The sequence below is a fragment of the Cheilinus undulatus genome, linkage group 16 (assembly GCF_018320785.1).
Source record: "Cheilinus undulatus linkage group 16, ASM1832078v1, whole genome shotgun sequence".
NCBI classification, from domain to species: Eukaryota; Metazoa; Chordata; class Actinopteri; order Labriformes; family Labridae; genus Cheilinus; species Cheilinus undulatus.
In genome coordinates, this window is record NC_054880.1 from 9,268,365 (window position 1) to 9,290,102 (window position 21,738).

At 40.7% G+C, this 21,738-nt stretch overlaps 1 protein-coding gene across 1 annotated transcript in view; it reads left to right on the forward strand.

The window, feature by feature from the left end:
* Positions 1 to 21,738, forward strand: part of grin2da (glutamate receptor, ionotropic, N-methyl D-aspartate 2D, a) — a 210,360-nt gene that overhangs the window by 175,652 nt on the left and 12,970 nt on the right. Inside the window, exon 15 of the mRNA XM_041808431.1 lies at positions 19,862 to 19,923. Coding sequence (XP_041664365.1) covers positions 19,862 to 19,923 — 62 coding nt within the window. The remainder of the gene's footprint in view (positions 1 to 19,861; positions 19,924 to 21,738) is intronic.

Here is a 21,738-nt window from a genome sequence, read left to right on the forward strand (position 1 = left end):
TTCTACCACTATTTACACCCATTTTTGCCTATTTTAACCATTTCACTATTTGTTATGCCCGTTTTTACATCTTTTAACCCATTGCTGCCACATCCTGCCTGTTTTTCTGCTTCTGTTATGTGTTAGCCCCTTTAAACCTATTTTTTGTCATGTTGCCTCTTGTTGCCTTTGTTGCCCCAGTATTTACACTATAAATCCCTTTTCCACCACTGTTTACACCCATTTTTATTATAACCATTTCACTATCAGCTGTGATCATTTTTTTGTACTTTAATCCAGGTCTGCCTTTTCCCGTGTAATTTTCTCCCTCTGTAATCCCATTTTAACCCCTTTAAACCCACTTTTGCCCATTTAAACACATTTGCCACTTTAAACCAATTTTTGTGCCACTTTTTGATATCATTTCACCACTTTGCTCATTTTCACCTATTGTTGCTTCTCTTGTCCCATTATTGCCACTGTCAATCCCTTTTACCATGACATATGCTGGTCTTCTCCATTTTAAACTAGCATTTTCCACTTTAAACCCATTTTTGCTTCTTCAAACTAATGTTTTGCCACTTTTAAGTGCTTTTTAACCATGTTTGCCATCCAATTCTGCCATTTTTTAGCCAGATTTACCTCTGTTTGCCTACTGTTACCTCTATTGACCCATTATGGCCACAAACCCATTTTTTACTGTTGTTTACACCCATTTTTGCCTACTTTAACCATTTCACTATTTTTCATGCCCATTCTTGCTACTTTAAACCCATGTCTGTGACTTCCTGCTTTATTTTCTCCCTCTGTAATTCCATTTTAGGCAGTCTAAACCTTCTTTTTGCCACTTTAAACCCCTTGTTGCCACTTTAACCAATTCTTTGACACTTTTTAATGCCATCCCACCACCTTTGCCACCCAACTTGCTATTTTTAAGCCAAATGTTGCCTCTGTATGCCTATTGTTACCTCTTTTGACCCATTATTGCCACTAACCGGTTTTCTACTGCTGTTTACACCAATTTTTTGTCTATTTCAGCCATTTTACTATTGTTTTCTCCTTCTGTCTACCCTTTTAGTCACTTATAACCTATTCCTGACCTTTTTGACTCATTTTTTTCCACATTCCTCCTATTTTTTGCTGCTATCTATTTTTTCATCTCTAAACACATTGTTGTCACTTTTAACCCATTTCTGCCATGTTTAAACCCTTTAATTCAATTTGTAAGAAAAGGAGTTTACATTTTTCAGCACAAATGAATGAAAAATATTTGTTGCTTTGATGAGAGTCATTTTTATTCAGGTAATAATATATGTTATTACAGTTTAACTTTAGAATGGACCATGATTTTTCTGATCTCCATGGACCCCCAGTTCGGCTGGACCCCAGCTCTCTCCTGTATCCCCCCTGTGGTTGACCTTGCAAAGTTTAGTAAAAAAAAATCTTACCAGACAAAATAAAAAAATGCATCAGTCACAACCTTTAATCTGTGGAAAATAGCAGCTGTTGTAGGGACGATGTGCACATGTTTCCCTCCTCATAAATGTTGGTACATCCCAGTTTTCTATGAAAAAGTGTCTTCCTGCCTGAGCCTGCTTCTGGAGTAAAAGTAATGTTCTGATCTCTATTTGATTGACTCAAATGTTTTGGCAGTATTTGTTCTCCTCCATTCATGCCAGCAGCACTTTGTGAAGCTAGCAGTAGCAGAGGAGGCATGCACAGCCTGGAGCCGAGGTGAATAACTTTTACAGAGTAACCTTGACAGGATCCAGTAATTTAGTTTGCTGTAGTCAGAAGGATTCTGGTATTAGAATAATAACCTGTCTTTTATACTTTCATAATGGCAGGAAAGCCTTTTAGCTGCTGACTCTGGAGCTCAGAGAAGCTAAAAACAGCAATAATTCTGCTTTTAAGGTAAAAACCACCAAGACTGAATGAGTGCTAAGTTCAGCTCTTTAAGAGCTCAGAACAATGGAGGTAATGTGTTGTGAATGAGAAGCATCATGAAGATCCTGTATGCTCACAAAGACAAGGACTGCTTCAGAGAATGTTCATTCAGGCTTACAGACATATTGCAGGTTCTTAGCAGAAGTATGTCTTTAAATAGGTTGGTTTTTCTGCAGCTTACAGCATTTTAATCATGAAGCAAGGACATTTTTTGAGTCTTCCCTTTTAATGCATGAAATGACATCACCTTGAATAAATAAGACACCTTGAACTGAAAGAAAGAGGTAAAAAAAATTGTATAGAAGATAATTATGAAAATTAAGGCAGAAATATGTAATTCTGTTTTGGTGACTGACTGACTGACGGTGTCTGAGTTCAACTGCAGACTTTTTGCATGTTGTGTATGCTTTCAGCTGTTGTTGTGATGTTCATGGTCCATGGCAACACTGGAGAGGGGGATTTATTACATCCTAGTTGAGATATATTTGAAGTGTTCTGAACTTAAAACTAACTTGAAGATGGACAAAGAAAGGAGAGGCATCTGGCTGCAGACCTCTACAATGGAGCGACCTCTGGGGTCTCCTCCCAGTTGGACCTCCACAAGGACCAGGAGGCATCCTGATCCGATGCCCGAACCACCCAAACTGGCAACATCTCTACTTAGAAATCCAAGAGACTTCTACTTGGTCCATGCTCATCACCCTATCTCTAAGACTGAGTCCAGACACCCACTTGAGGAATCTAATTTTTACCGCTTGAACCCACAATCTCATTCTTTCATTTCATGACCACAAGTGAGAGCTGGAACCTAGATCGATCATTAAATCAAAAGCTTTGTCTTCTGGCTCAGCTCCATCTTCACCTCAACAGTCCAGTACAGCCCCTGCAACACTGCTGATGCTGCACAGATCTACCCATCAGACTCACAGTCTCCCATTCTACCCTCACTTGTGAACAAGACCCTGATATACTTGAAGTCCTTCAGTTTGGGCAATGACCTAGGAAGCAGTCCAGCGTTTTCTGGCAGAGGACCATGGCCTAAGACTTGGAGGTGCCTATTCTCATACCAGCCTCTTCACACTCAGCCACAAACCACCACAGAGCCTGCTGGAGGTCCCCAGCTGAGGAAGCCAGGAGAACCACCTCATCTGCATACAGCAGGGATGTCCATAAAAATCACAAACAAGATCGGATAAGGGGCAGTCCTGGCGGGGGTCAACATGCACTGGGAAGGTGTCCCACTTTGTGCTGAAGATGTGGACACAACTCTCACTGGATGGCTCACTAAAGCAGCCATGGAACCCATATTCCCACAGTGCCCCCAACATGACCCTCCTAGAGACAAGATCGTAAGCCTCCAAGTCCACAAAACACATGCAGAGTGGATTAGCAAACTCTCATGTTCTCTCAAAGAACACTACCTGAGTAAAGATATGGCACAGTGTCCCACCTCCAGGACGGAATTCGCATTGTTCCTCCTGAATCCGAGGTTCGAAGGTCAGCTTGACTGGATTTGAATTCACCAGCGAGGCTGAATGGTTTTATACCCCCTGACAATATTAGTAGTGGGGAATAGAAACCAAATGAATTTTATTCCAAATAAGAAAACTTGTATTTGACCAAAAATAAGCACAACAACCCCCAAACTATTGAATTAAAGTTATTCTAAAATGTGAACATGAAAGATTCAGTCTGTTTTCTTTCCAACAACATGGAAAAACCTTTCCAGACTCTTGAATTTGCTCACTTCATTAATTTTAGTTCTTTAAAACCACTCTTTTTATTCAGTTCAGCTCTTACATTAATAATAAAAGTTTGAAAAGACATCTCCTGCCTGAATTCCCCCAACTTTACTGAAGCTTCCCACGACCAGCTTACTCTGACTCACATACACAGACTGACTAGCGCTCTCCTAATGATGAGTGTGACGTGCTTTTAGCACATCGCTGGCCTGCAAGAGGACAGAATGGGCTTGTGGCTTGTCACAGCTTCTCACAAGAGAACTACAGCCTGCTGCTACAGTTACATAATGCTGAAAGCAGGCAACCGGGGCACTCTGTGGAAATGAGATGGATGCTTTTCTCCCTGTTTAAACTGTATTTTTGAAACAACTTTTACAAAAGTTTTACAAAAGTTTGTGTAAATAAATTAAACATGAGCAAACATATTTTCAGGAATGATTAACGCCTCGAACACTGAAGTAAAATTATAATTCACACTTTGGCAGAGCGTGGTGTGATTTGTTTTGTTTGTATTGCAGAGTTGGAAAATCTTGCAGAGGGAAATTTACCTGCAGCAGCACTCATCCTCAGACATGAAGTAGAGTAGATTTATTCTGAGGGTAACATCGGTGTGTCAGAAAATGTAGTCAAAGTGAAGAAAAACAGTCTGGTAAAGAAAGCACCAGATCATCAGAAACAGTGAGGGTTTGAGTTAGACAGGAAGACAGTTTAAATAACAGTTTAAATACCTGCTAGGAATCAGTGTTTGGTAAATATGCTTATCCAAATCAGGCTCTTAATGCAGTTCATTAAGACTTCCAACCCTGAGCCACAGCAGCCACATAACCATTCCCACATCCTGCCCACATGCCGTGGCCCTCCACCGCTCCTGTAATTGTTCACCGTAATTTGTCTCTTTGTTAAAGCATGTCGTTTCTTTTTTTAGCATGACTGCTCGGTCACCAAATTGCCTCTCTGGGGAGCAATTTAGCTCATTCGCAATTAGCATGCTCCAGGGTCCATGTGAAAAAACGCCTGAGCACCGGCAGTGGCAGCGGCTCTGAACAAAAGAGGCTGACTGCACGTGGGAACTGACAATGCTGAGGCGGAACCGCTGAACTCAGTTTGATCCCTAAAATTAGACAGCACAAAGACTTATTAATGAGTGGAGAAAGGGGGTTATTTCTATTTTTCTGAATTATAGAGTATGTTATACACTCGATCCTCATGATTATGGTTGAATCAATCCCTCTTTGTTGGTTTTTGATTCTATTTTCATGGTTTAAACTCAGAGCTTTTCTGTATATTTTGATAAAGTCGAACCACATTATTAACTTTACAATTATAAACTGAGTGCAAGGACCCCAAAGACAGATTGTCATTGCGTAGTAAAAATACAACAAATTTTCATTTGGCAGTCTCCTCTGCGGTGGTTAGAAATCCATAGCCCCACGTTGTCTATCCCAGTGGCGAGGGAGCAGGAACCCATGAGAAAGATGCTTGGAAAGGCAGGTTTGTGTGGGTGATACTGAACAGACAGTGTCCAGGTTGCGAGGTGTCCATCAGGATCCTGGAGGCCCGCTTGTGGAGACCACCTTGTTAGATGTCTTTAAGGGGAGGGAGGGGAGAGCCAAAAACCCCCTCTAGTCTTACGAGAGTCTGGTGTCTGGTCCACTCTGTAAATGGTGTGGCCTACTAGCTTCACAGCTAGATCCAGAATATTTTAGTGCAGCCAGGTCGCTGTTATTATCAAGACACAGTTGGTTAGAAATCCGTAGCCTTATGTCGTCCATCTTCTTGGCGAGGGAGCGGGAATTTGTAAGAAAGATGTCCAATACGGCAGGTTTGTGTGGGGCCACTCTTAGCCTAGCCTGCAGCCCGGCCTGTTTGCCTTGCTTCCGCCTTCTCACACAACGCCCTCTCTGCCTCCTCCCCACATGGCTGTAGGTGTTGTGCAGCCTCCGTGTCCTCCTCCTTTCTGTCACCAAGCGCCCTGTTCTTCCGATAATCTCTGACGGGAAAGATACAAACTCCGCGGGCACGCATTAATCAAAGAAGCAGTCTCGCCTGCACAGAATGTCAGTTCTAGTATGAGTGTAGGGCTTTGTTTTGCTACCTCAAAAGGTAGCATTCAGTAGTCTCCTGTTGATCAGGCAGGAGTTTGTGGCAGTTACTAGCAGTTGCTGTGAGCTTTTAAGCTAGGAAGGAGTTGTAGTTGAGACTGACGTCTTCTTTTTTGTCTTTTTGTGTTTTTCTTGATGGAGATTTCCCGTTCTTTGTCTTAAAGCTGTCCTGGACTATCCATCTTGTTTGTTATCAAAGGTTTTAGATATGTTGCCAAATTCATTGTGAAACAACTCTAATTCCAAGATATAACTCAAGAGTGCATCCTACTTGCTGCCAACTGCTCTGGTTGCCTGGCAACCAGATAGGTTCACCAGAAACCAGAACCAGAAAGGCACAGATAGGTGGGATGAATGGAACTTGATTTTCTGATTCTGGTCCTCATTTTCAATTTAAGACATTGATTCAAATAATCCAGAGATCAATCTATAAATATAAGCCTACTCCTTTTCATGGTGACTGGTCCTTCAAAACAGAGATTGAGGCTTGACTTTAAGACTCAGACTCAAGTCACACCCAAGTCACTTGTTGACTTGTGCCTAAGTTTTGTATTTTGTCTATCTGGTAAGTTGAATGTCTCTCAGAGCTTGAGCAGCCAAACTCCACAGGTAGAACAATGGCCAGCATGTCACCTGCAGCTGCTACAGACCAGGCTGACTCTGTATGGGTAATCACCTGGGGTGCTACGTTCAACAGGAGAGCGGCTTCAAACCCTGAGTGTCAGGGTTTGAAGTCGTTCCATACAACCTGCCAGGACACAATTCAGGCAATCAGCAGAAACACCCAGTCTTAGTCTGAAATACTGCTGATGCTGCACCAGTCTGCCTGTCAATCTGACAGTCTATTCTACCATCACTTGTGAACATGACCCAAAGATGCTTGAATTCCCCTGTTGTAATGTAGTTAAAATGTGTAGTCACTAACAGTGTGGTGTTTTTTTATGTGCCTCACAGAAACTGAGACAAGGCTAACACATTTGGGATTAAAAAGGATGTACTGCAGCATTTTTCCTTTAGTAAACACAGCATGCTCCACTCTTAAACACCACACACGGGTTAAAAGTTTCAGGCTGTAATAGTTGACTGTACAACTCTCCTCTTGGTACAATGCTGACCCCCATTTTTTAAAATGAAAGTAGCTGGAGAGCAGATGCACACGCAACTTTTGATAAATGAAACCTTTTAGAGATGAAGCAGCTTTGTGTCAGGTCCCTCTTGTCTCCAACAAACTTCCAAGAATTGAACCGTCTTCAAAGTGAAACTGCAAAGAAATGAGAAGCATAAATACATTCCTTTACAAATGCTGATGCTGCACCTGGACTCAAATCCCACAGCAGCCTGTATCCAAAGTTTCGCCTCCGCTCCACGAGTACTCTGTGTCACTCACGTTGATTCATGCTGACTGAGTAGAAACAATAAAAACAGCTCAGAGAGAAGAATGATAAAAAGGAAATGAGAGCGCCAACAGCTTTTGGCACTGAGGGTGGAACATGCTGCAGCGTTGTAGAACACCCTCAGGAAGATCATTTCTCCTTCTGCATGTTTAGATGGCTTTAAGTCTGCAGAAACAGATGTTTGATTTTAATTTGACACAGTTGGGAATAAGCCACAGAAATTTCTCTGAACCTGCGTTTTTTGAAAGGTTTTGTGTAATGCCACAGTCAAAGAAAAGCCAGGAATCAGCTGGGATTGATATTGAAAAAGGATTTATAACAAATGAACAACCAAAGACGAAATTCCCTTTAAAGCTATGTGGCATTATTTTTCATTATGTTATACTATATAGACTGGTAATCTTTAGACATTATACATTATCTTAAGCTTAAACTAGAACTTGGTGGTTAAAGGTGTGAAGTTACCAGACAGTGAAAGAACACTGGTGGGGTCAAGAAGAAGAGCTGGTATGCTTTTTGGCCATATACCTCAAAAATGTATTCAGTCATTCTTTGATTTTGATATTAGGGCAAAGTTTGAAAGGAATCACTCAGAGCATTTGGGGAATTTGGGGCAACAGTGGCTTAAAAGGTTGAGTCTGTTGTTCTTCAACTGAAAGGTCGGGGTTTCAGTGTGTACTTGGGCAAGAAACTGTCCCACTGCTGACCAGAAAAGCACTACATAAATTCATATACTTTTACCATTTAGATATTACATCTGCATGTAAGGGATGAACTTAAGGCCTGATGATCTTGACCTCTGACCTCTAGTCTCCAACTCTACTCAGTTTATAAGTAACCCTATGAGACTGACTTCATAAATGACAAGAGACACAAGTTATAAAAAGTTAAATACCTTTTGAAACATAAATCATAAGCCACTTTCTCTTTCTCCTCTTGCAGCCTGCCAGTGTGCCATTCTAATGATGCTATCCATACCTTTATAACCCTTACAGAGGCTTTTCAGGCATGTCTGGAGCTTGGGTGACTTTCCAGGGTCCCTAAAGGTTAAATCCACACCAGAAACTCCTATACTGAGCATCTTTTTATCAATTATATAATCCATTTTCAGTCATTTCTGTTGCTAGCTTAGCTTAGCTTAACCAACATATTGCTTTTCTGCAATGCATTGAGACGGCCTGTGGCAAACAATGGCAGGCTGCTCCTGTTCATATCCCGTTTTGCCAAACTGCACTTTGGTCTCATTCACACCAGAGATGTTTGGTCCTCTTTAAACAAACACTTGTCTGTTTCCCCAGATAGGTTGGAGTGGTTTAAAAGCAGACCAAAGAAGTAAACTCTGGTCTGCGTAAAAGCAGGGGTCTAGGTTAGCTTCCAAATGAACCCTGGTGTGGTTCGTTTGCAGTGTAAAAGCAAAGCAGACCAAATTGCGAACCAAAGGCAGGAAGTTGCATAAGGCATAATGATTAATAGATACGTGTATGTCATTTAAACGCTCAATTACATGTTGGTACCTCACTGGGCATCTGTGTAACCATGGCAACACGTTTCTCGCTCTCATTTTGCCTCGCTTTCTTCGGTACTGGTTCATTTGTCTCATGTAAAGAATGACATGCTGGACAGCTCGCTGCCTTGCTGTTTGCCCAGAATCCCAAGGCGGCGTCAATTTGGTGTTTTTTCATTGTTTATGTGGTAAAGAAAAAAGACCGGGTGGAAAGAGATGTATTTCCAGTTTTGTCTTCTTCTACTCTTCTTTTCTAACCACTCCTTGTTTAGGACCACAGCGTAAAAAATGTATATAACTGCTTGAAGTCCAGACGTTTGTGTTGTGCAATGTGAAAGCGAGCTGAACCACAGGAAAGTGCAACAATGTTGCAATTTGAGCCTAAAACGAAACCAAGTCCCCCAGACTATCAGGTCTGAAATGTCCTAACATCATGGTGGAGACGGCATGAATATCTCTTAATGGAGAGAAGGAAAGACAGAGAGCCCGTGATGTGGCCTTCTGTGTCACTGCAGACAGGAACTGATTTGAAAATTGCTTAAAAACAGCCAATATAAAAATGTGCAAGGACTTTCAATTTTTTTTCTTCTTCATTTTTTCCGTTCCCAAGACATGAGGCAACAAGTTTGAGCAAAAAAGTCATAGTCTTTGTTTTATAATGCATGTCACCCATTAACATCTGAGTTTCAATTTGTTTGTTTTTTTGTTTTTTTTTTCTTTTGTATTTATGGTCCCATACCTTTTTTTTTTTTTTTTTTTAATTCAAGAGCCATTACTGCAGCACATATACTCTTAAATCCCAGGTTGTCCTGAGAAAAGGATGTTAAAACTTGACTGTGCACGACAGGGTTGATGTTTTACAAGCTTTGTAAGACAATAAGTCCAGGTGAGACTAAATGGTAAAAAATAGCCTAGGGATCTAAGGGTTAAGCTACAGTGAACATTTATGTAAAGCTTTAAGCTTGAACCCCTTAAAAACCACCTGATGCATCAAATATACAAAAAAATATAATTGTTAAATTTTATGACAATTTTTCTTTTGGGGGATTTAATTAGGGAAAAGAACGAGAGATTTTATTCCAAAAAACTAGCGTTTTCTGGGTATTATTTGCGTTTTCAGGCTTTAAGGGGTTAAGCTTTTGTGAGATATATTGCTTTCACAATTAAAAGTGAATTTTACTCCAGTGGCCTCAACCTTTGAAATATGATACCCAAAATCTGATCACTTTATCAATAACCCAGAGTCAACATTTATGTAAGTTTGAAGACGATCCCTGGAATCATCTTTTAGGTGAAATGCTCACAAGAATGACCCAATCATCATCCCACTGGCCCCAGCTCTTACCGGAATGGAGGCATTAAGATCAGTTGTTTACTAAAAGTTGTGTGTTCGCTGTTAGCGGTGTATATTGTAGAAAGAAGAACACAGCAGAGATTTAAAAGGTTGGTTGTAAAACTTGCTCTCGTGGTTGGACAAAAATGTTCTGGTACTTTTTGTGAGATGTTTGATGACCCTCATAACTCAAAGTGCTTTTCAGAATTACCCTTAAAAGATTATAATACTTTTAAGGTTCCATCTCAGTAGAGATTAATTAGACTTCAACACCTCCTCTACTCTGGAGCACCATCCCTCCCCTTCATTCACCCTGAAAATATTCACCGTCTCTCAATGCAGTAGTCTGGTCATTATTTGTGCTAAGGTCAGCTGACAAAAAAAACACCTGAAGTTCTATGAAACAATTATCTTCTAGAGACAGAGATAATCTGAAGTGACACCACAAAAAGAACAATTTGCTTGTGGTCCATATCGTGGACCAGTTTGTCACATTACTATAGAACTAGGAGAGCTGTGGTCTGGGTTCACAAAGTGAACCAAAATGTGCTCTGTGTTTAAATTTCCTGGAAGCACACAAAGACACATTGACTCCTGCCTGGCTGTGGCTGCTCCAAAATAAATGCCTATAGAAGAGGGTTTATTTCATCAAAAGGCATTGCTCTCTACAGCTTCGTCAAATTGAAGTTGGTTCATGTTCTCAGCGCATGTGGCATGAGAGTCAGAAAAAGCAATGCTGTCCCACGTCTTAAAGCGGTCTCACATTTTAAACCAAACTAGTCATGTTTGATCCTCTTGAAGGCCACCATACAGGGTACTTTATCCTGTTCTGCCAACTGGGACGGTAACATAAAGAACATTTGTCATGTTTTCTTACCTTTTTTCACTGGGCGTGCAGTTTTTGTTACAATTAGTCCACTGGAGGGTCACACAGAGGGGGAACTTACCGTATTTAATTGTTTGAAAGGGCACAATAAAAGTCATTTTATCCTGTTTTGTCCACTGGAAGGGAATTTCAAGAAGACACCAACACATGTTGTTTACTCGGGGGACACCCTAAGGACACTTTATCATGTTATGCCAACTGGGACAGTTATAAAAAAATCTAAGCATTTGGTTATTGTTCAATCAATCAATGACTGTAGTGCAAACAGTTCAATATAAGCCTCCTTTTGTCTATTAAGTTTGACCTGTGATGCAATCTTTAACCCCTTAAAGCCTAATGTATATTTGATTCACAATTTTATGAGACCTCCATCCAACAGGATCATCAAATTACTTAGAAACGTTTTTAATGCAATCTGATAAATCTGGATTATCAGTTGCCAAAAATGCCTAATGTATCAAATTTAGTACAAAATGTACAATATATACATGCATATATATTTTATTGCAGTTTTTCTTTTTGGGGTTTTGGTAGAAGTTTAAATGAAGATGAGAATTGTCTGGCTATTATTGAAGTAATAAGGGGTTACATAATTTAAAGCTACCAAAGGTTACTCAAACCAGACTCCCAGTGCTGTCCTCAATGATGTGAACAGCATTAATTATGATTAATTTCTGAGGTTAAAATCTCAGGACCTCTCTATCTGATGATGTACTTCTTTTAGCGTAATCAGCCATGACTTCCTGCACTGTGGTGATTCCAGTTAAGCTGTGGCTTGAATTAAGAAGTAGAACCCACAGTCAGTTTGAAGGTAACCAACCAGAAAATGGACATTCGTGCCCTTCGGTTCAGAGGCAAGTAGCTGTTACACATTAATGAGTGTTCTAGTTTGAGGTCTTACTAACAGTGCAGGTTTTCTTTACATTCAGACAGCTGGACACAGGGACTCATGGTTGTACTGCAGTTGGATTGACTGAACCTTTTCTCTCCCAGAAAGATGTCATAACTGACAAAAAAATAAATAATAATAAAGTAGACGGCCTTTCTTTTATTGCTTGACTTTGTGTTAAGTTTCTTTTAAAAGCAAGACGTAAGCATCTCAAGAACTGGTGCAACCAATAACACAGAGGAAAGCAGAAATCCTTCCACTGTCACTGTGACTTTAGACGTCACAGCTGGTCCAAACATGGTCTTACGTCCCTCCTGGGACTCATGATTTTCACACTTCTCCTGTTGCACCTCTGTCTGGACTTGGTGCCCGGACATGTCCTCTCACTCTGACTAGGACAATTCACTCCTCATCTCTAGCTGTCCTTCGTGTTTCATCTGACGTCTGTTACCTTAAAACTCCTGAGACAGGCCTCAGCAACAGTGGACGTGTTTTGACTTTAAAACATACTAACTGGATGGGTTGGTATCTCATCAGGTTTGCATGGAGTGGATAGTAGGCCCACTGTGTGAAATGCTCATGTGGTTGTGTTTAAAGGGCTGATTGGTGCAAAATGAACTGTAACTAACAGTCATGCTGTTGTGGTCTAATTTGTGCATAACTGGCAAAGGCTTGTTTTGTATTAACCTGACATTAGATATATGTTTCTCATGTACATGGCATGGGATATAGTTTGCATCCAATTGAGCAACACACCATAGACCTTCATAGAAAGACTCAGAGGGTGGTCAGGCAAAAGTTCCATCGGTCATGTTGATTAAAGGCCACTCAGAGCAACAATACATATGACGTAGTGTGCAAGCGCTGCTGTCAAGGAGTGAACTACATAATGTACGCTCAACAGGCAGCAGGTGTTGCTGTTCACAATCAGTGGAGCTAGTTATTAAACTCCTGCTGAAGCCTGTCAGGAGAAGAGCAACATCTTATCCACAAAGAAAAGCTCTCAGTGTGTTTTTTTTACTCTTCTTTTAGTAAAGATATGATGTCCTATTCTGGAGGAACTGGCTCTATAGCTGTATCCATGCTTAACTCTTCACTGGTTTCCATTGTTTACTGGCCTGCAGTCTGTTTGACTAAAAAACGCCTCTTTCTCCTTAAATGATTCTGATTGGTCCGGTTGTTTTCTGACTAGGAGCAAATGTTTCAGCTACCTGATGATAGACAATCAGATGAGGAGTGTCTCTTTAAAAGGGGCCATCCTCATGAAAAATGGCAATAAAACTGGATATGATCATTATTAAATCACTGCTGAAAATAACAGAAAGCCAACAGGTCATTTGTTGGGACAGAGATATGCAATTTTTTCGGAGGGAGCTTTTTCGTTTAGTTCAAGCCACATGTTTCAAAAAAGTTGACACAGAGTCATGCCTACCACTCTGATGAGACAAGATCATTGTTTTGTTGAAATGAGAAATACTATTTCCTTAAATAGAAGTCTATCTAGCAGCATATGTCACTCGAAACCTGCAAATATGCTTCAAGATTAATGGCCTACATGTGTGCAGGTTACAAATACTATGTGCACTAATGCACCCTCATACTACTTCAGATGCTGGCTTTTAAACAAACCAGTGATAACAAGCCAGATGGTCTCTCTCCTCTTTAGCGTGGAGATGCAACATCCAATTTCCAAAGTCAAATTTTTTGACTTATCAGACCACGGGATAGTTTTTTAACTGCTATTATTTAAAGCCTGACTCGTTTCTATGAGACGGTGACAAAGCAAACTGTACAACAGTGGAATGAAACCTTAAAAGCAAAGCATCTTGTTATGCTTATCACAGTCTGATTTTTATTAAAGAAGCATTTTAATCACATTGCTTCCTCAGATCATCAAATTTAAGAGTCTGCAGCAGGGAAGACAACAAACCTTTGCATAGTCATCATCTCAGCATGGAGGAAACAAGCTCACAGCTATATCTTTTTGTTATTTAAGTTTTTATTAATTTTTCCATCATTCAATTTATATACCCAGACTGCTCCCATTTTTTCAAATTTTCTGATACATGCTCAAAATAATAAGAAATCAAGTAAGGCAAAAATAAATACATAAATGAATATAAAACAAAACAGAAACACACACAAAAAAAGAAGTGTATGTATAGACAGTCAATTAACCCCGCCCCCATCACAGCTACCTATTCAACTGTACCTGTCCCACAGGCTTAGACCTTGAAGAAAAAAGAAATTTGTTCCAAACTTCATCAAACTTCCATTTTTTATCATTAATTTTAGACACCAGCTTTTCAAAGGAGGCAATTTCTGTCATTATGTTGATCCATTCCGCAAGTTCTGGGGTTTTTGAGATTTTCCAGTTTTTTAACACTATTCTTGCTGCAACCATGAAGCCTTTTAACAGTAACCCACACTGTGCTTTTGTGACCCCTAGTGGTAGAACTCATTCATCTCCCAGAAGACACAGTTGAGGGGTTACTGGTAGGGGCTTTTCTATCATCTTTTCAAGTTTTCCCAGCACCTCCTTCCAAAAAGGAAGAACTACAGGACACTCCCAAATAGTGTGTATGAATGTGCCGAGCTCCTCCTTACATTTCCAACATTTTCTCTCTTGTATCAGACCCATCCTAAAGAACTTTGAGGGAGTATAATAGTACCTATGTATAATTTTATAGTGAATACATTTACTCCTTATACCTCTTGGAGCCCAGCCAATATTGGATATAGACCTGTAAGGGTTTAAAAGGGGCAGTTTTAGACTTCTCAATTTTTATCCAGTCAAGGTGAGAATCATGTTCCACCCAGTGTCTGGTCAATTTGGTCAATTCAAAAGACCAATTATAAATTTCCACATTCGGAAGCTCACAGCTATATCTTGAACGGAGATCCCCGTGCACAGCCCAGGTAGTCAGGTGTGAGGTCCGAAATAAACAGAAAGAAATGATCCGCTGCACACTTAGATAGACTTTACTGTTTTTTGACAGCGAACAACGCGTTTCGCCTGTAGCTTCCTCAGGTTCGCCCAGCATAATCAAACGGGTATACACAGGTGTGTCTAATACCGATGGTCATGTGACCAATAAACAACCAAATCACTCAGTTAAACAACAAACATGGAATATATAGTACAACAGAATTACAAGAATAAAGAAACAAACTAAATAAGTGCTGTACAAATATCAAAATAACTGATCCGGATTACAAAAAATATATATATTAGTTCATATTAATGTTCAGGATCAATAACCTCCTCAACCCGGCTTGCTAGAAGAAGTTTGTCAATAAAATTAAAATGAAGCAGCTGTCCCTCTCACTACTTAGGGTGGGGAAATTACGGGGGGTTAGGGACCTGTTTCATCTCTCCCTATGGGTCTGTGTCACCTGTAGGGAGGAAAAGACAAATAATAAGTGTCTACATCTCATTAAAAAAACAGCTCAAATCTTGTGCTTCATTGAGGCCATATGGTTCAATGGTATTCAGTTCATAGATCCAAAAAGCTTCCCTTCTTAAGACTTGGTTAATCAAATTGCCACCTATAGTTTTGGGTATCACTCTTTCAATACCAATAAATTTCAGGGTTGAGGCTGACCCGTGATTTTTCTCCTTGTAATGCCTTGCAATGGCATAACCCATGTTACCATTTCTGATGGCAGCCTTATGTTTGCAATTCTCAATCACAGCTATATTAACTCAAGGACGGCAAAAACATGAACCAGGACTCATCACTCTCTGGGAACCATGCATCTCTGGATTAACATGCCATTCTGTCATAAACAGCACTTAGCTTCATGTTTGCTCAGTTAGCTTTAAGTTAGCCTGTTAGCTGCTACTATAACTTTGCAGCCAAATACCATGTGTCAGTTTTTTTTTGTTGTTGTTGTTTTTTTTTTTTTTTTGTCTGTTGGTCTTCCTAGATTGTTTTAAATACAGAGGGGGTTTAGGCTCATTTAATGGTTTTGTACTGTGCTGTTTGGTGCTGAAGAGATTTCAGAATATTCTCTGTTAATGCTAATGTGTTCGAATAATTCCATGTGGGATGTGTCATGTAAATGGCAGAACATTGCACCAGCCTCTTGTTGCTGCTTGCTTACATCACGACTCCGCTGCGCCCGAAAGTACTGCCCCTCGATGCTGATTGGTCCTGTCACTTTCTAACCAGACCCAAATGGTTTAGATAGTAGCTTTGCAAGATGGATTTGCCAGTGAGAAACACGGAAACAAGTGAATCTATCTGCTTTGTAAGGTTAGCATAGTGGCAGATAGATGGAAAAGTTCAGTTCTAACCATGTTTGCACCACCTGGGGAAGCACCTATTTTGCTGTGCATCCATGCAATAAAAGCAATGAGATTCAGTATCTGAATATCAGAAGCTTAGATCCTTTTAGCACAGAAGGGATCAAGCTGAATTGCTTCATAAATCCAGCTCAGATGTCTCCTGTGCCTCTTGTGCTGGTATCACATGTGATTACTGTATGTATGAAAGTGCTCCAGGGCCATTCACTGCTGATGCTCTTTGTGCACACATTAGATGAATGCAGCTGTATTTATAATGCCATAGGGAGGATTGAAGAATAGGTGGCCTCGAATCCCTCTCTTGACCAATGTTAAGCTATTAAAGGAAGGCAGGCACATCCTCCAGGTTAGAATAAAAGTGAATTAACGTGGATTGGGCTGTCAAAAATCAACAGGATCAAACATGAATTTAATCAGAAGCTCTTTCATTCATGCACACAATACCGCACCTTCTCTCTCTCTTTGGTATTTTCCTCATTGGCGACGGTGTTAGAGGATCGAGAAATTCTGTCAGCTCTATATGGGGGGAGATTTCCTCCTAAAATGGAGGTTTATACGCCACTGCCTGGCATGATTAACGTATTTACCAGGAGATAAAGAGAGAGGGAGAGTCAGCTGAGCACCCATTGAAACTTGATGAATTAGATCATGGGAGTAAGCCGCACACAGAATGAACATGAGTATCTGTTGTCAGGATTTGAGCACAGCGAGCACAGGCAGGGTCGATAGAGTTAAGCCCGATATAATTCAGCTGTCAAGGAATGTTTGAATTCCCGTACGTGACTGCTGGGGAAGTGAAATGTGGCACACAGCGATTCATGCTGGACTCAGATTTATGTTTTGTTGGAGCGGATTTGACATTTCAGTCAACAGAGCCGGGTCTTGATGCTGTAATCCGTGTGGCAGGAGGGTTCCAGACGGCGTTAATTAACCCGGAGGTCGATTAATATTGTAACTGCGAGCTTTGGGAATTGGAGCTTCCTTTGACTGGGGTGTCTTCAGCGTATGTGTACGAGTTTAAAGCCTTCTCGACCGGCCGGGTGCACATCCATCTGAATAAGTCTCTGTGTACTTTCCCACTGCCTCATTCTTTTTGATTAATGCGTTAACAGCCAGCGCTGAGAGTCCCATTACGCTGCAGCTCTGACTCACATGTGTGAGTCTCATTCTGACGGTCAAAGCAGGAAGTGTTGTGTTTGTGTGAGCTTCCCTTCCTTTCATCTCCCCGCGCTGCGTCGCGTCGCTATGCCCTCAGCGTGCCCGCCTCAGATGGCGGACCATTTCACAACCTGCTTCAAAGGATTCCTCTCACTACCAGCCTCTGCTTGTGATTCAAAGTTTTTTCTTTCATTCTCATCATTTTGTCTGCAGACGGCCTTGTATTTTTCTCCTGCTACCGTTTTCCTCTCCCAGTCCTGCAGCCTCTTTGGTGTCCTCAGATTAACGTGTTTTCTGTGGATGAATTGGTGACATCTGTTATGTACAGTATTTTTTAATAATTGCCTATTATGAGCTCTGTGGAACATCAAGTTTCTTTTCCAGCAGTCTAACAACAATGCTAGTCTTCCTTTGTGTATGCACGAGTTAGTAAAGTCATTCTTAATTCAATAGATCTTCTGCTGTTGATTTTGTTTTTATTCTCTGCAGACCACGTTGGGCTGACATGTACAGCACTGTGCAGAACTTTAAAGCATGTTTAGGCCAAAGACTGAAGATGAATTAAGGTATAGATGTGGCAAGTAAGCCTCCTGAGGGCGCCATCAGGAGGACTGACACAACCCAGGTCATGCTCTGGATGTCCTTGCCTATAACCAAGTCCACACCTTCAGGCCAGAGTAAGAGGTAGATGTGGTGAGGAAGCATGTCCCAGTGCAGTGTTCCCAACTTCAGGGGGGGTGCCAAAGATCTCAGGGGGACCCTGTCTGCTCTGACGTCAAAATTAGATGAATATGTTTTTAAATTATGGTTAGAAAAAAAATGTATGAGCAACCAAGTTATGAATAAAAGAAAATCTATTAACGGTCACATATACACAAGTTTATATGGGTCTCAGATGTCCCCCAAAACATGCCTGTGAAGTTTATTGCTGAAAAAACACTCCACATACAGTATTGGATTTTTGCATGTCTAAAAACTCCTCTGTTTCAGCCCTGCTGAGAAAGAGCTGTTTCTGTGTCTATGGCTTTAAAAGTTAATGAGCTGTCTGACTCCGCCCCTCTCAGTAAACGGATGTGGCTTAATGGATGTGGCTCTCCTGATCCTCCTCTCAGCCGCCACTTTTCCAAGTGGGGAAGGGCCAACTGAACCTGCTAACTCCCCACATGACATCATGAGGGGAAAATCTAAGAACAGCTTGTTTCAGCACACATTTTCTGAAAGGTGGAGAGGCAGGAGGGTGTTCTGATTCTTGGGATTGAAGACAGGACAGGGGCATTTTGTATAATATATGACCTCTAAATAACTTTTCAGCCATAAATCGTAGACACCTACTTATTTTTGGCCTCTTGCAGCCTGCCAATGTGCCCTTCCAATGACACTATCCATGCTTTTGTGGCTCTTATGAGGGCTTTTCTAGTAAGTCTGGAGCTGGCGTGACTCTCTGGGGTCTTAAAAGTTTAAATCCAGACCAGTGAAATCCAGTATTGAGCATCTTTTATCAATTTTTGCATACATTTTCAATTGTTTCTGCTGCTAGCAGCTAGTGCTAAGTACCATATTGTTTTTCCTGGACTGCTTTGCCACAGGCCTGGGACAACCGATGGCAGGCTGTTCCGTTGTCGCATCATGCTTTGACAAACTCAGTATGTCTTAACAAATTCAGTCAAGCTGCAAACAACCTATATTGCTTTTATGCAGTAGAATTTTCTGGTTGCCTCTCAACATAGGGTTTCATTTTAGTGGTAAAGCTATAGCTGAGTGGGTGGAATTGAAAATGTGCACCATTTGTTGATATTTTTCCCCTTTTTGTCAGCTAGTTACTGCTTGTATAATTGTCTTATAATGTGGTATCACACTCAGTGGGGCTTCATGGCTATTACTGGGGGCAATAAAGTATAGACAAATTTTAAGTTTAACCACTGAAATGTATCCATAATGGTCAGACATCAAAGATTGATTGAAATTAGTTAGTTTTTTTTGTTTGTTTGTTTTTACGTTTGCCCATGTTGTAATCTTCATAATGTGTTGGTTAAAAAAATAATCAAAGTAAAATTACTCTAACATGCAGCTTGTCGAATGTTATATTCTAAACTTTCAACACAACCTGATGTTTTTCGTCTTCCCTTGGTTCCATCACATTTCCTCTCCCTGTTCTTTCTTTTTCTCTTCACTCAGATCATCTGACCAAGGTTTCACTGCCTCCTCTTATTGTTGTCCCCCATGCTGAGTTTCATCATGCGTCCTTCTCTCACTCACTCACTCAGACACAATGGACTCCATTCCTCTTCTGTGTCCTTATTTCTCTAGCCACTTCTTCAGCCTCCCTTTTCACTCCTTTCTCCTCTCTCTGGGATCAAGCTCCTTGCTCTCATGAAGACACACTAATCCCCTTTAAAAAGGCTAGTTTTGATTTCTCTTGAATTGCTCTCAGGCTTTACTTCTTTGCTCTGTTGTCTTTTTCTTCTTTTATTCTTATTCTCTTTTTTCTCTTGCTCAGCCCTCAAGCCTTGTCCATTTCCCATGACCCCTTTTCTGTTTTTCCTTGTTATCACACTTTACAACTACCTTTTCTATTTCCTTTTTAACCTCCTTTTTTATCTTGCTGTATTTTCTTGCAGATGAGATCGACATGTTGGAGCGTCTCTGGCTGTCGGGTATCTGCCACAATGACAAGATTGAGGTTAGACATCTCATATTTTTTCTCTGATCTCCACCATCAACGTGGAACCAAGTCAATGAAATGTTCAGAATAGATACAGCACAGTTGAAACTTTATGGTACACTAGATAAATGATTGTAAGGCAGCCTTTCTGAAATGACACAAACTATCATGGCTACTATCAATACTTAACTGTAGGTGGGAAAACAAACAGTTGTAACAGAATTAGTATAAACTGAGAAGAACTTGAGTCATAAACTGTAAAAGGTCATGAGGTCAGCCTGTATTTTTGGATGTCTGGATCCCAGAAGAGCATTAACTTTTATTTGGAGACCCCTGTTATCAAGAATTATTGTCAGACCAATTTAATCAAGCAAGCGCTGTCCATGGTGCTGAACCAGCAACACTACAGAGCAAACATACAGAAGGCAGCACAGAGAGATCTGTGATTTTTGCTGGTATTCACTTTGGCCAACAGCCAGGTGGGACAATTTCAAATGGTCATCCATGATTAAATGTCTTTCCTCCACCTCTTAAATGGGAAAAATATCACAGACAACAACAATCGGAAACGTAAGATTGTTATTCCACCTTATTTATGGCTGTCTAAATATGTCCAATGAAATCCAGAGTTTAAAATTCTCTTCAACAGTGGTTCTTAACTGGTATGTGGGTTGCAATCTTAAAAAAATTGCCAAATCTTCTCTGCCAATGCCAAACATCTTATTCTGCCATTGGCTCTTGTTTAGTGGATTGGATGATGGAGAGTCTGGAGAAACAAGACATACTGGCATTTTAAATATTTATTTATTTATTTAACAAACAGGAGCCTCAGTAGCGTGTGGGAAAACCACATACAGCTACAACAGCCTGGCACCTCATCCTCATGCTGGTCACACACTGCTGTGGGATGGCATCCCATTCTTCAACCAGCATTTGTCCCAAGTCAACAAATGTTGGTCACTCTGGCACAAACGGCACACTCAAGCTGATCCCACAAGTGTTTTAATGGGGTTGAGGTCAGGACTGCTGGCAGGACATTCCATCCTCTCCAGTCCCAGATTCTGGAGGTAGTCTCTGATAGACCCCTCTCTGTGGGGGCGAGCGTTGCCATCTTGGAGGATAGAGCGTGGTTCCAGACTGAGGAGATACGAGATTGTCACTACTTGCAGAATCTCATCTTGATATCTCTCTGCATTGAGATTGCCTCAATTTATAACAAACCTTGTCGACTTTATCAGCACAGCAATCAGCATGGCATTCTCCACATCTTCTTCAAACTTTGAGCCAACTGCCGAATCAGAATCTTTACTCATTGCTATGACTGGCATAACGTGCCAATCAGGCATCTGATCGTCAGCACCTGGGGGATCCAGAAGCTCAAAACAAGAGTCAATCTGTTTGGCACTAGCAGAGAAAATTTGGCAATTTTTTCATGAGCTTAACCCACACACTCAGCTCTGCTGCTCATCCCACAAATGCATGTGCCTTACAAATGGGGCACCATTTAAAAGGGAAAAAACAGGCTTTACAGCTGTATATGATTAATTGCCAAGAAGCATTGTTACAGCAAAGAAATAATGTACCAAACTCAAATGTCCTTCCTTTTTGAGCTGGATTTACATTATTATTTATGACAACATTAAAAGATGGTTTTCACATAATAATGAGTTAATTTAGATATTCAGAAAACAACCACATTTTACACATTATCTCAGGAAACAGAGTAAAGCAACATCAGTCCGTACATGTCCTCCCAGAGATGTCCTCTTTCCACAATCATATTTTCTTCTATTTAAGGCCCAAACCTGAACGTTTTCATGAATTGTGGTCTTG